Source organism: Sminthopsis crassicaudata, chromosome 1 (assembly GCF_048593235.1).
Source record: "Sminthopsis crassicaudata isolate SCR6 chromosome 1, ASM4859323v1, whole genome shotgun sequence".
NCBI classification, from domain to species: domain Eukaryota; kingdom Metazoa; phylum Chordata; class Mammalia; order Dasyuromorphia; family Dasyuridae; genus Sminthopsis; species Sminthopsis crassicaudata.
Window position 1 is genome coordinate 41083918 of NC_133617.1, and position 14917 is coordinate 41098834.

At 36.0% G+C, this 14917-nt stretch overlaps 1 protein-coding gene across 2 annotated transcripts in view; it reads left to right on the top strand.

Moving 5' to 3' along the window:
• Positions 1–14917, top strand: part of LOC141560814 (piwi-like protein 1) — a 58645-nt gene that overhangs the window by 21230 nt on the left and 22498 nt on the right. For both annotated transcript variants that reach the window (XM_074299565.1, XM_074299573.1), the window contains exons 8-14: positions 716–910; positions 1667–1775; positions 5933–6056; positions 6310–6427; positions 7164–7275; positions 8399–8586; positions 10869–10941. In XM_074299565.1, the coding sequence (XP_074155666.1) occupies positions 716–910; positions 1667–1775; positions 5933–6056; positions 6310–6427; positions 7164–7275; positions 8399–8586; positions 10869–10941 (919 nt within the window). The remainder of the gene's footprint in view (positions 1–715; positions 911–1666; positions 1776–5932; positions 6057–6309; positions 6428–7163; positions 7276–8398; positions 8587–10868; positions 10942–14917) is intronic.

Below are 14917 nucleotides of genomic sequence, written 5' to 3' on the forward strand. Positions count from 1 at the left end.
TATTCATAATAGAAAGGTATGAGTCTTCTGTGATTTTTTTTTTAATGCTATATTTTCCTTTGTTTCCAATATCACTTTTGCTCTCTTTTGTATTGAAGTTAGTGAATATTGAAGTGTATATGTATAATTTTTAGTATAACAAATATGTGGATTCATTTTGTTTGTGTTTTTGTTAACCAAGGGAAGGTTTTTTTTTTTAAATTTTGGGATAGAATTGAAGGAAGAAAAGAAGTAGTATTAATGATACTAAAAAAAAAAAGAAAGGAAGGAGGGAATGAGAGAGAAGGAGGGAAGAAAAGAGAAAATCTTACATCTGTTGCTCAGGACATTATTTCCATCATGATTGAACCTCCTCGATCTTACACCATTAGTAGAGTCTTCTAGAACCAAGACTCAATGCTAATAAAGCATCAGGGTAGAACTTTTAGAGCTCATTCTGTTAAAATTACATTATAATTGTCTTCATATAAGTTATATGTTTAACCAAATTTTTGATGAATTTTATCATTAATAGCATTCTTCCCCTCCCCAAGTTTCTTTTATGTTTTCTTAGCGAAATGTTGATTTGTGTGTGTGTGTGTGTGTGTGTGTGTGTGTGTGTGTGTGTGTGTGTGTGATTTTATTTTTTTAGTGAGGCTACTATGACACTAGTAATGGGGGTTACTATTTGCTAAAGTCATCGGTTTTAGAAGGCAATTTTTATTTGGTCTGACAGGTTGAGTATTTGTCCAGGTTTCATTACCTCTATCCTTCAGTATGAGAATGACATTATGCTGTGCACTGATGTAATTCATAAAGTTGTCCGAAATGATACTGTCTTAGACCTCATAAGGAAATTTCAGAGATCTCCAAGACCCACTTCCCGAGAAGAAATTTGGAAGGAAATAGCAGGACAAATTGTTTATACCAAGTAAGTCTTTTTTATTTTCCAAGTTTTTAAAAATTAATAAACAAATATTTCACCTAATGTCACTGTATTATTAAGTGTCCTCAAGGTAGGAGAAGGTATTAAAAGAATACCAAGAGGGGAGGGAAGAAATGATGATTATCTCCTGTTCCTCAGAATTATTCTGAGGAAAGCAGTAAAAGCTGCTTATATGTGAATCATTATCCCAACCCCTACTCCAGCAAGGGAAAATGGCCTCATTGTAGGAGGGTCATTTATTTCCCTGACTGTGTTTGTTAATTGACAAATAGCTGTTATGCTGTATCTAGGACACAGCTTTTCCAGAATTTTCTGCCCCATTATTAGTTCTGTTAAATGTGTATATTTACAACTCACTTTAAAATTGTATAGTTTTAGTTTTATTAACTGAATATTTAAAGAGTTTCGCCTAAAAAAAAAAAAAAAAATTACCCTAGAAACAGGGGCAGCTAGGTGGCGCAGTGGATAGAGCACCAGCCCTGAATTCAGGAGGACCCGAGTTCAAATGTGGTCTCAGACACAACACTTCCTAGCTGTGTGACCTTGGGCAAGTCACTTAATCCCAGCCTCAAAAAAAAAAAAAAAATTACCCTAGAGTTTCACCTTTAATCACTCATCACCCTCAGAGCTCTGAACCTAGAGAACTAGTCAGCTGTTACTTATTTTTTCCAAATATTATTTCATGTAGAAAAGCTTCAGGCATTAAATTGCCATAAATCTCCTAATGTATTCCTTCCACAGACACAATAATAGGACATACAGAGTTGATGGCATTGACTGGAATCAGACTCCACAAAGCACCTTTAAAAAAGATGGCTCTGATATCAGCTTCTTAGACTACTATAGAAAGGTAGAAAATTGACTTTCAAGATTTTATTCTCTATTCTGAAATATTTCAGTTGTAGCAGAATTTCAAAATGCCTTCAGTAGAATTACCTTTTTTTCCTTGTCATCAGTTACAAATTACCTATAAATAAGTGATGCTTTAGAAATTGCTTTTGTAAATATGAATTTGTAGATTAGTGACAATCATTTTTGATGTAATATATTCTGTTGTTTTTCCTTTAAATGCCTCCTGCATATAGTACTATGTCATGGGTTATACTTAAACATGTTTAAGTGTTTCCCATTCTCTTGAGAATTATTATCTTAAGATGAATTCTGAGATAATGTTTAAAGAGCTGCCTTGAAATCGGGAAGATTTCCATTGTTATCTGAGTCATTGGCTATGTGATCTTGGACAAGTTACGTATTTGAACTTACTGTTCGGTGTACCAGGCAACTCTTGCAGATGTTATCCATGGTTAGGTTTCAATAGGTTTATAGACTTACATGTTGAAAATTTTATATCTTTATTTTCACCAACTTTCTACTTAAAATCTAGCATTTCATTAAGTTGTGAATTATGAATAACAAACAAACAAAAAAATAAAAAACCTACCATCAGACAAGTCTCTGGATTTTACCAGAATGGAGTCCAGGACACCCAACAGATTACGAACTCCTGATCTAGAAAGTATCTTTTAGGTATGGGTTTTTGGGAGTTACTGGTAAAAGAATTTGAGAGGAGGCCCTAGAGGGCATTCTTGGAGTGGTTCATTTTGGAAAGACACCCAACCAGGTGCCAGCTTGGATCACTTGACTTGTAAATAGTAGAAATATATGAAATAGGCTGAATTACAGAATGAGATTGTTCAAGGATAGCCATTTGGTGGATATACCTCTATATAGGATACTTTTTGGTAAATCTGATAGCTTTTTTTTTTTTTTTTTGAGGGGAGAGTAGGCATTAATTAGAAAAAAGCTGGAAGAGAGCATGGCATTTCATCCAAATTCTAATTCTGTTTAAAGATGGAGGTTGTGGGATGTTAAGAAGGGCTGTTGAGTCCTTTTCAGGTGTCCATCCACTTTTGGTGTCCAACTGCCACTCAGATCTCACCTGTGGCTCCAAGAGGTTGTAGCAAGTGCAAAAGCCAGACCCAGGCAAAACGGGCTCAATAGATGGGCTAGACTAGCTTGAGGATAATTGAGAGATGCCATATTTGTTGTTGGTGGCTATCCCAAGCCCATAAAGACTTTCCCCTGGGAGTATGGGTAGCTCAGAAGGTGATGTTTCAGGCCATCCCCAATCATCCTGACCGCTGGACTTCAAGGACTCTAGAAGAAAGATTGAAGCCGAGGACTGTTTGTGAGTCTGCCTCACTTCAATCCAATTCAGGAATAAGTCAAGATATCATCACATGGTGTCATTGATCAGAAACAAAGGACAACAAGCACAGAAGAGAAATGGAGTAGGGAAAGGAGGAGTGGGAGTGATGGAAGATGCATTATTCAAGAAGAGTGGGCCAAACAAAGACCTTTGTCCTCAGGAATGAGAACTAGAGAATTTGAAGATGAGATCTAGAGTATTCTTGGTTTAATCTTTCTTTATATTCCCAGCACTTAGTACAGTGTCTGGCCTTACAAAGCAACTGCTTAGTACATACTTGTTGGCTTTACTTGAGTCAGTAGCTGAAGCTACTGGAGACTAGTAGCTCTAGTCATTTAAGCAGCAAAACAATATATTCTTTAGGCGTTTGCATTTAGGCAGCCAAGAATAAGCTTGGGAAAGAATGTGATCAAAAGTCAGATACTAGAACATTTTGTGCTCTCTTGGGGAAAAATAAATATATATGATAAATATATACATATATCTCTATCTATCTATCTATCTATCTATCTATCTATCTATCTATCTATGTATATATGCATACATACCCAAACACTTAATTTTTCTTTTTTTCCTTGGACCTGTGAGGAGCTCCCTACCAATGCAAATTGGGTTCCTGCTCTGAATTTTAGAGTTTAGAGATGGGTTAAGAGGAGAGAGTAGGAATAACTAAAGGACCAGTGACTTGCTCAGGATTACACAGTCTACATGTGTTCAAAGCAGGATTTGAACCCAGCACTTCCTGATTTCAAGGCCAGCTCTCTCAACTACTGCTACTTTATACTACCTCTGAGTTGGTACATTTGGATAGAGACACGGACCATTCCTGTGATTTCATTGCTCACCAATGAGAACCCTCTCTCTTCCAAAACAGATACCTTCTCTGCAATCCATAACCATTAAGAGTTTCGTGGAGTATTGTTGAGGCAAGGTGATTTGCCCAGGGTCACATAGCCAGGATGTGTCAGAGGCAAGATTTGAACCTGACTCTTTTGGGCTCCAAGACCAGCTCTTCATCCAATATGTCATTTTTTTCTCTTTATATTTTTTAGCTCCATAGTTTTAGCCCATCATTATAAACATGAAATGGAGCTATCTGCTTATAAGGGTGATTAGAGGGAGTTGTCATTCAGTGACCAAATTGCCTCAAAAACTTAGCAACTATGGTATTGGTATCTCAGACTTAAAAGTATGTGAGTTTCCCCTCAATTCGACTGGACTTTGATCTTGGTGGCTTATGTTCCCTACATTCATGAGTTTGGGGTCTGTCAACAAACATTTATTAAGCACCTGCCATATGCCAGGCACTGTGCCAAGCTCCGAGTTTATAGAGAATAGTAAAAAACAGCCCTTGCTTTCAAGGAGCTCACAATTTAATGGGGAAGACAATATGCAATCAACTATATAGAAATAAAATACAGACAGGACAAATTGGAGATAAACCACTGAGGAAAAGCACTAGAATTCAGGAGAGTCAAAAAAGACTTCCTGTAAGCAGTGGGAGTTGAACTGAAAGTTGAAGGCACCTATAGAAGCCAGGAACAGGATGAGGAGGAAGAGAGCATGTGCAGCATGAGGGACAAGCCAATGATAATGTCCACAATTGGGAAAAACAAAACAAAACAAAAAAAAACAAACGAAAAAAAAAACTTCAGTGGTTATCTCTTAAGACTGTCCTATGCCTCTTTCTCATCTTGGTTTTTTTTTTTTTTCTTCCTATGATTTCACTTAGTGCTCTCATCAGCTCCCATGGATTCATTTATTATCTCTATGCAGAAGATTCTCAGATCAACTGATTCCCTCTCACCTTCTCCAGTCTCCTGCTTTTCTTTTCATTTTAGTCACATTGACGTTGTTAATGCAAAAACTTTTTAATTTTATGTATTCAAATGTAACCATCTTATCTCCCATGAGTCTTGATTGCTTAGCATTTTCTCAATGTACTATTTTTAAGTGATATTTTCTTTCTTTTTCCTTTTTTCTGTTCTTATGATTCCCTTTGTATTATTATACCTACCATTTCCAGGATTATATTAAATAGTAGAGGTAATAATTGGCTTTCTTGCTTTACTTTTGATCTTTTATCCTTTATCAAAAGTCATTTAACTTTTTTTCCATTACATATGTTTGCTCTAGGTTTTAGATGATATTTACTCTCTTCAGAAAAGGCACACTTATCCTTTACTTTATAATGTTTGGCTTTTTTTAAACAACTAGCATTGGATTTGGTCAAATCCCTATTCAGCATGTACTAATAGAATCATTTAAAATATTAATATGATCAACATGATTTATTATATCTGTAATCTTTTGGGATAAAGCCAACTTGGTCATAGTGTACAATATTTCTAATATGTTTTTGTAGCTTATTTACTAAATTTTTAAAAAAAAAATTTTGCATTATTGTTCATTAAGGATATTATTTAGTAGCAGGGTTTTTTTTTCTTGCTTTGTCTCTCCCTGGTTTAGGTAACAAAACCATATTTGTATCATAGAGACTAAAAGGGCTCTTTCATTTCCTATTATTGCCAACAGCTTATAGACTATTGGACTTATTCTTCTTTGACTATTTGATAGAATTCATATATATATATATATATATATATATGTGTGTGTGTGTGTGTTTTATGGAGGCAGAAAGTGAGACTGAGAAAGAAGGGACCTTCTCAGGGTCATACAGTGAAGGAATAACTGAGGCAAAATTTCTGCTCAAGTACCTGAGCTGGTGGGATCCTTTGTTCTATTCACTGTTGGAAGAAGTGACGATTAAAGATGATAACCTTTCTTTTCTTATCTAGCAATATAGAACAAGGATCACAGACTTGGAGCAGCCAGTCCTGGTCAGCTTACCTAAGCGGAAAAAGGCTGATGGGATATATCCAAGCCCTGCCCTGCTCATGCCTGAGCTCTGTAACCTCACGGGTACTGTGTAATTTTCTTTTCTTTGGAGGGATGACAGAATGACTTATCCATTTCTTTCTTGCCCATCATTTCCTCTTCATTTAACATCTTTTCCTTCTGGTGCTCTGGCCTCTGAGATCTCTAAGCATATCCTCTTTGAAACCCTGTCCAGCTTTATCAGAGAGATGCTTCTGTATCCCAGTGTGCCCAGAAAATTTAGTAAGCATTCTTAGATCTTGGTTTGAATACAATATCCCATATCTTTATCACAAAGGTCTAACACGCTCAATGCGAAGGAATTATAGAATCACCAAGGGTATAGCTAATTGTACAAGGTTGTCACCTGAAAGAAGACACAGTGAACTTGGAAAACTCATCGACAATATTCACAGGTGAGTTTCTTTGTTCTAGGGTCATGACCTTTTTTGTGTCATGAGCATCTTTTGCTAATCTTTATTTTAAATACATAAAATAAAATGCAGCTTTAAGAGGAAATCAATTATATTGAAATACAGTTCTCAAAATACTAAAAAAAAATCTCATGTCTCAGTTTAAGAACCCCTAATATAATAGGTGATTTTCGTATTATCAGATTTTCATTCTCATCTTTAGTAACATAAATGACCAGCATTGTTCAGATAAACCCATTCATGATTTCCTTCATGCTTTAACTCAGTTATCACCTCTTACATGAGATCTTTTCTGATTTCTATCTTCCTACTTCCATCTAAATGACTTTTTATGTTTGTGTGTTTATGTATCTTGCTAGATAGCTATAGTATAGATATCATAGTCTTTTTACCTTTCTGGTTCTGTACCAGATAACTGTAGTAGGGGAGAACTGTAGTAGTAGAGAAAAAACTCTTAACAGTTTCTCAGCTCTGTCATTAAGTCGCTAGAGACAGCCCCAAAAGACAGGAGGGATAGAAAGCTACCTTGGATTATCTGTGTGTCTTGTGTTGACAACTTTGTCAGAACTTGAAGTGACTTTTTAGAGAATCTCAAATCTGAGAGGTGTCACCTACAATTTTTTGTTAAGAGATGTTTGTCTTAATTCTGGTGTATTTCTTACTGAATATTACACCATTATTTTATTTATCAATGTTCAAATAACTGTTCACTTGACAGAAATGCTGATGTCCAGAGAGAGCTTCAGGAATGGGGTTTAGACTTTGAAAAACAATCATTATCTCTCACTGGAAGAGTTTTGCCAGTACAGAAACTCAATGAAGGCAGCAGAGTAAGTTTCTTAAATTAAATTGTTTTTTTCCCCTTTTAAATATTCAGTTCACTTTGGTCCAAAGCAAACTTGTATAACAAAAGTGAACTTACTCATATAAGTAATTAGGAGGGCAAAAGTTTTACCTTATTCTTTTACTGGTTTTCCTGCTGTATTCCTGCATGAGTGAATTTAACTTATCACCAAAACTATAGTTTGTTTGGTGTTTTTTTTTCTATAGTGCTTAAAGGTTTGCAAAACACTTTGCAAATATTATTTCATTTGATCTTAACAATAATCTGCAGAAAAAAGGTGCTATTAGGATCCCCATCTTACAGATGAGGAAATTGAGGTTGATAGGATAAGTGAATTGCCCAGGATCACACAGCTAAGGAGTACCTGAGGTCAAATTTGAACTCTGGTCTTTGGACAACAAGCCCAGCACTCTAACTACTAGGCCACCTGGCTGCTTCATCAAAAATAAGAGGAATGTATAAAAGTGATGGTTTCTTAAAATAGGAGTGACAATTGTAGTTATCTAGGGCATGAGATTGATGTCTCTCCTATGCCTAGTTGCAAAGGGATCAAGGATCTTCCTAAGCTTTGCTCTAACCATGGTGCTCCTCTGTTCTAAAAACTCCAAGGGTCCAGGGCTCTAGAACAAAGGCTTCTGTAGTGGATGCTCTCAGGCTCACTGAACAGCAGTGCTTTGTACTTATGCTTTATGCTTATGTACTTTATGCTTTGTACTTATCATTCAGGACTCCGTTTCCTGTTTTTAGCCCTCCTGTCCCCTGTATCTGAATGCTTTCCCACTCTCTCATCATCTTAGAAGTTTTAGCTCCCTTTAAAATTAATCCCAGGGGCCCCCTCCTCCAGGAGACTTTTCTTGCTTTCTGTGTGTCCCCCAATTCCCTCTGTATCCTCTGGCACAATTGTTGAGCAACTAGGTGGTGCCATAGTGCCACAACATTGTGGACCTGGCGTCTCATAAGTGGCCTCAGCATTGGGTTGTCGGCACACATACTGGAGCTTAATAAATAAATAATGAAAATAAATGTTGACTTATTGGAATTTAACTTTTTGTGAAGCACAATTAACTTCTCAAAATCTATCTTCTGAGTCTCTTTTTCTCTCCTTCCAGGATACATCTATCCAGTGTACAGAATGGTCAAAAGAAATCAAAAGAATACAGTTAAATAATCCTAAACCATTGACTAATTGGCTACTTGTCTATAATAAAGAAAATTCAAGTCAGGCGAAGCTTCTAAAAAAGGAACTATACTTAACTGCACAGGAGTTAGGCATAAACTGGGAGGAACCTATTCCAATGTAAGTAGAGTTAAACTTTTCTCATAATTTAGAAATTTAATGCTGGTACTTGACAAGTTAAACATTTGGGGAAGATTGTTTTTTTCCCCCCGAGATAATTGGGGTTAAGCGACTTGCCCAGGGTCACAGAGCTAGGAAGTGTTAAGTGTCTTAGATCAGATTTGAACTCAGGCCCAGAGCTGGTGCCCTGGGTTTTTTGTTTTAGTTTTTTGGTAGGTTGTTTTTTTTTTTTTTTTTTTTTTTTGCAAAAGTTTTGAGTGAGAATGTAGAGTTCAAATCTAATCCAGTATAGAGCTTGTTCAGCAATGCTTATAATAAGCTCTCCTTGACTGGATATAAAGAAGACCCTTCCTATTTGAGGAATATAGAAATATCACCTGCACTTAAGTTCCTTCAACAGCCCTCAGCCTATAAAGTTTAATCCTCACTCCTTACTTTCATAGGGTCATTTTCTCTCTTTTGGCTTGGCTTCAATTTCAGAGATGAATTTTCTCCAAAATGTGGGTAACAAAGTTTTTCAACACCCAGAAAGGCATTCAGTGTACAGTATGTGTGTCAGGTGTACAGTGAGCATCATGGGTATAACAACTTTTATTTCACCTATTATAGAAAATTCAAAAGACACATAAATGGCTCTTGGGAGCACATGAGCAAAAACATAGTACTCAGGTAATCCATTAGACTCTCCCACTCTAACTCTCAAAAAGCCAAAATATTTTACAGTATATTGAACAAGCATTCTCTAGGATCTTGGACTGACACTGTCTGAAAAACCCATATCAGATCATCCATTTGGCCCAGAGTTGACTAAAAATTGGTTCCTTTTTATATTTCTACTTAATCAGAATCTGGATATTTATTAAGAAAGAAACTAATCTGTAAATTTTGCATTTGACATTTTCTTTTAATTCTCAATCTCCAAGTTAAGGACTTTTGCCAAAATGAAGGTATTATCCTAAACTTTTTATCATCTGCTTGTAGCAAGTGTTACCCATTGGAAGCATTGGTGGCAAATGAAGAACTGTCTCATTTTGAACCATCTATAAAGAGAAGTTATGGGAAGAGTTTTCTGCTCTGCCCTCTGTCCTTCCAATCAACAGGGATATCATATTGACCCTTATTCAGTTTGCAATCAGCTAATACCAGCCTAGGTTCTCCCCAGAGTTCTCATAATTTTTTATTAGAAATCAGTTCTTCCATATTGGAGAAAATCAAATACAGATCAGTATTTCTCCAAGTGGGTTCCTCCTATTTTTGAAAGATGGAATTACCATTTTGGTAAATCAAAAATTATTTGCTATTGTTTTTTGAAAGGTGATAGATCCATCAGATGACTAAAGAAATGAAATCCTCCATCACCTATCCATTGTCACTCTGGGCCAAATAGGTGATCTGTTTCTAGATTCCCTCATCTGGTTCTTCATTTGGTTTAAGGGCTCTGCTATACATACTCTGCTCAAATGAGGATGTTCTTCTTTCTATACCTACTAATACCTCTTCACGTGCTCTTGACACAACCTCATCCTTAGTTCCTGGACAAACCATACCATTCATGTCTTTTAACACATCTTCTTGCCAGTTTTTTCCTCCTTCTGATTTAGGTTTCTCAGACCATTGTTGCTTTTGGCTAATAGCTAATAATAAGACCATTTCCTAGACCCCTGGTGTCAAACTCAATATTGTCTTAGAACTAAAACAGTATATTAAAATTACCACATTGTATCATATTTTTTATTTATATTGTTAAATATTTCTTAATCACATTTTAATCTGGTTGAGATAGCTTTGGAGAGCTGGCTGGTGGACAGAATTATGACACCTCTGTCATAGAAGATAGGAAGAACATTTTATTACGAAGATGGATAAAATATCAGAAAGTGCCATGTAAATATAAGCATATATATATGTATATATATACATATATATAAGATCAAAATTGTTTGTTGAAAATGAAGGGAAGAAATTTAAAGTAGGAACATTTCTGAGTATTATGACATTGAGTATCAGACATTTTGGTACATAAACCTGATAAGGGACTAGAAAAATTTTCCCCCTGAAATTTCTGGTGACATTTTTAACAAATATTTTTAGCCTTTATGGGTCCCTTTTTACTATTTGAATTTTTTATTCTTTGTACCTTTTTGTATTTCCTTCTTTCTATTTGAATTTAATGTGTGAATTCATTACTATATGAAACTTGTTTAAGCTTATGTGAATAATGTAACTTGAACTGGCCATGCTCTGACTTCTGAATATAATGAGTTTATTTATTCCTTTCCTAGATCAGATGTACCATATGAAATTAATAAGTATCTGGAAATCTTAAAGGAGAAGCTTACAAAACAGATTCAGATTGTAAGTAGCCAAATTTTTACTTCTGAAATAGCAAGTATTGGTTCTTTTATTTCCAGTTGGCTCCAGAAGCATTCCTTTGATGCCACATTCAGAAACTTAAAAATGATTCACTGGGGATGCAAAGATAAAAAGGTGATCCCCTCCTTGAGCTTGTGTTCATGGATTGTGGGAGCAAGGAGGAGAAGGTTATACTACAATAGCATATGTTTAAATTGAGAGAGAGACAATTAACAACTGGAGGAATAAAGGAAGACTTTGCAAAGGAAATAAGGGAAGACTTTGTGAAGGAAATGTCACCTGGGTTGAACTTTGAAGGATGGTGCTGGATTCTGAAAGACAGGGACAAAGCGAGAACATTCCAGGAATGGGGAGTGACTTGGGTGAATAAAGGAAAAAACAGTGGCTAGAATTTCAAGTTTGGGGAAAGACTTATTATCTGGGATCCTTTTACCTTCCCATCCTTAGCACATCTTCATGTATTTTCCCAAACACGCCACGCACTTTGCTCCTTTCGTGATTTTTGCATGTACTATTGATTCTCTTACTTGATTCAGCTAAAGTGTTACTTTCTCTTTGATGTTTGCCCTCCACCCTCAGTCAGTAAAAATCTTAACTCTATGTCAAGTAACCTGCTTGGCCTCTCTGCCTTGCCTCATATATGGATAGTCTTCCCAACAGATAGTCTGTGTAAACAGAAACTTCATCTTACTAACACTTTGTATCTCTTCTTATTGTGGTGTATTCTCTTCCTCTATCAGGAAGAAGTTATAATCAGATAATTCCCGGACTTTCTAGGAAGGAACTCTTTAAGCAACCCCCATTGTCCATCCCCCAACCTCTGGGTATCTTCAAATAACCTTCTAAGATATTGACTAGCATATCTTTAGCAAGATACATTCCATCTGGCTACTGACCCCTTCCTTTTGTTTTCAGTGTCTTGACTTCTCTGATTTCCCTGAAAACCCCCCCAGGGCTATATTTCCCCAATAAAAGATCTGCTTCTGATGAAGATCTTTGCTAAGGTCTTCTCCTTTCTCCCTCTTCAAAGAGCCTTCCCTCTAGTGGCACTTTTCTTCTTACTCTTAGCTAACTCCGGTCAGTCTAACCTGCCAGACAGTAGCTTTCCTCCGCCTCATGGAGTATTTCCTTTCTCCTAGTTAATTGTGAGTTCTTCTGCGTAACTTGTCTTTTATTATTTTAGTCTTAGTCTAACTATCTGCTTTCTCAATTCTATTTCATATTTAACTTGGTCTGGTGTCTATTATATCCCTTCATTTTGTCTGCAATCTCTTTCCTAAATAAATCTTTTGCCAAAAAGAATGACCATTATGGATTTGTCACATGTTTATATTGAACAAGGTTTGTGAAGATTTGTTTTATGTAATTGAATTCCATGGGACCAAATTAGCTTTTTTTTCCTGCTATATTTTTTGCACTATTTTTTACATCTATCTACACAGGTACCCTTTCCTAATCCTATGCATTCTTAATTCAAGAATTTTTTTTTCCTGAAATAAGAGCTAGCATTTATAGAATTTTTTTTAAGTCTGTAAAACACTTTACAAATACCTAATTTTATCCTTACAATCTTAGGAGGTAAGTGCTTACTTGATGGATTCTCCCTATTTTACAAGTGTGGATATTTAGGCTTAGAGAGAGGTTAAGTAAATTGTGTATTATCTTGCAGCTAGGAAGTGACTGAGGCCAAATTTGCACCTGGATCTATTGTGTTACCTCATGGCCTTACAGCATTACTGGGTGCCTATGGATGGTTGATAATCTGCTGTTTTAAAATCCTGTTAAGAGCATTTATATACTCTAAAGATTCCCTTCCAAGAATAAAAAAAAAAAAAAAAAAAAAAAGGTTTATTTTAGGAGAATTCCTGACTCAGGCTTCTCACTGCCACCAGGGTAAGAGAAAGATCATAATGGGAAAGAAACTATGGCTTGGACTTCTTACTGCCACCATGATAAGAAAAGGTAACTGCCCCACACTTTATTTTGAGCTTCCAGAAATTGTTGCTGAAAGATCAAAGGTCACAAAACTACAGAATCAAGACTGGAAAAGAATCCACAGCTCCAGTTTTGACCAGCTGAAAAGTGTCAAAACTTTTCTTCTGTTACTTATTTCCAATATATAACTTTCCCTTCCCTTCTTACTTTCTGAAAAATACTCTATATCCAAATAATCTCCTTAACATATGCAGGGTTCAGGTAAAGATAGAAAGCACAAATGTTTATGTATGTTTCAAATTTTCAGATTTCTTAGTTTAATTTGATGTCTTCCCTATAGCTCTGATGTTTATGATGTTAATTCCACAAGATTTTATGTGAATTCCTTGGAAAGTTCTGGAAAGCTAATGTGATTAGGTTTTGTAAGACCTTACTAAATTATAATTTTATCACTTACACATTTAAGCAACGTTACCTAACAAAATTCTACAAGTGGCCTGGAACCTAGATAGTTGATCTACTGGAAGAAACCCTCTGCAAATCTTTTCTAGAAACAAAGTCCATTCTAATACTGTTAACTAACATGCCAATTAAAGACTTCAGGAATACATGTTTCTGAGTTTAAGTAGACCAAATGAAATAATTTGTGGGCAGTGACTTGATACAGAATTTCCAAGTTAAAATATTTCTTAGAAGCAGATAATCTTATGAAATAGATGGCTAGACCTAGGATGTTAGGATAAGAAATTTGATGTTTACATGGACATTGAATGTTACACAGGTACCAAACCTTTAATATTACTCAACATCTGAATTGCACTGAAGTATTAGGGAAAGCTCTAGAAGAGATTAAATATAAAAGGAATGTATATTTAGGACATTTGAGGTTTGTTGCCAGAAATAGTCCAAATCAAGAGAGTTGTGAAAACTTTGTATTTTGTAATACAATAATTGTTGAACTAATTTTTCTCTATTATGATAATCGGTACTTCCCAATACTTATATTATACCTGCCAGAAAACTTAAATATAAAAGTATCTTGAGAAGAAAACAATAAGATTTCCAGAAATCTGGTTGGATATACACATGTGTGATCTTTAACCAAAAGCAGTCTGTGGCAGGAGAGTTGTTGGCTCAGGCCTCTTGCTGCCACTATGATGAGAATATATTGTCCGGGTCTCGATTTTGAGTTCCCAAACGCTGTTCTTAAAAACATAAATGTCATAAATCTAAAGAATCAATGCAGGGGAAGAAACAACTTCTCTGTTTCAAAGAGCTGAAAGGTGTCCTTGTCTTTTCCTTTTTATTACTTGTTTCCAGACACATATGTTCTTTTCCCCTTCTGCTTTCTGTAAAATTCTATTTCTCTGTTGTTTGCATATATACAATAATGTGTAGAAGGTTGAAGCTGACTCCTGAGTTCTTGGACTGTAGCAAGCTGTTGTCTCCAGAAGCTGCCGGATCGCTCTCTGGGAAGAGATCTGCTGTGTCTACTCAAATCTGTCAGACAGATTCTTCTTCCTGTAGAGAACCGTTGTCTCCAGGCAGTTGCCATTAACTCTTGTCCAGAGAAGTGACTTCTCTTCCTGCAGAAAGCCCCGTCAGGCCTGATGTAATGCAGAGACTTCTTCTCTTCCTGGAGTGCTGTCCTCCAGCCCTTGTCCTTCCCCAGTCCAGACTGCTTTCCAAGCTCAATGTTGCCTCTTTTTATCCTCCTAGAGAATGGGCTTGGGATAATGCAAGGGCTTCTGGGAAGAACCACTTCAACCAAATTATGGTTAAATCATGAGAGTATACAGCACAAATATTTTCTTTGGAGGCGTCTGTAATGATTGTTGGTCCTTTAAGAGGAACCTTAGAAACCTTTTCTTCAAAGATCCATCGCCAATTATGTAGTAGCCGGGTTATCTTTAATGGAGATCCATGTGCAAAATTTGGAGTGGTGGCCAATAAAATTTGCCATTCTGGGATGGTCTCACAGCATACATTAATTTGTGCGTTAGTATAGAATGTGTATTTTTTC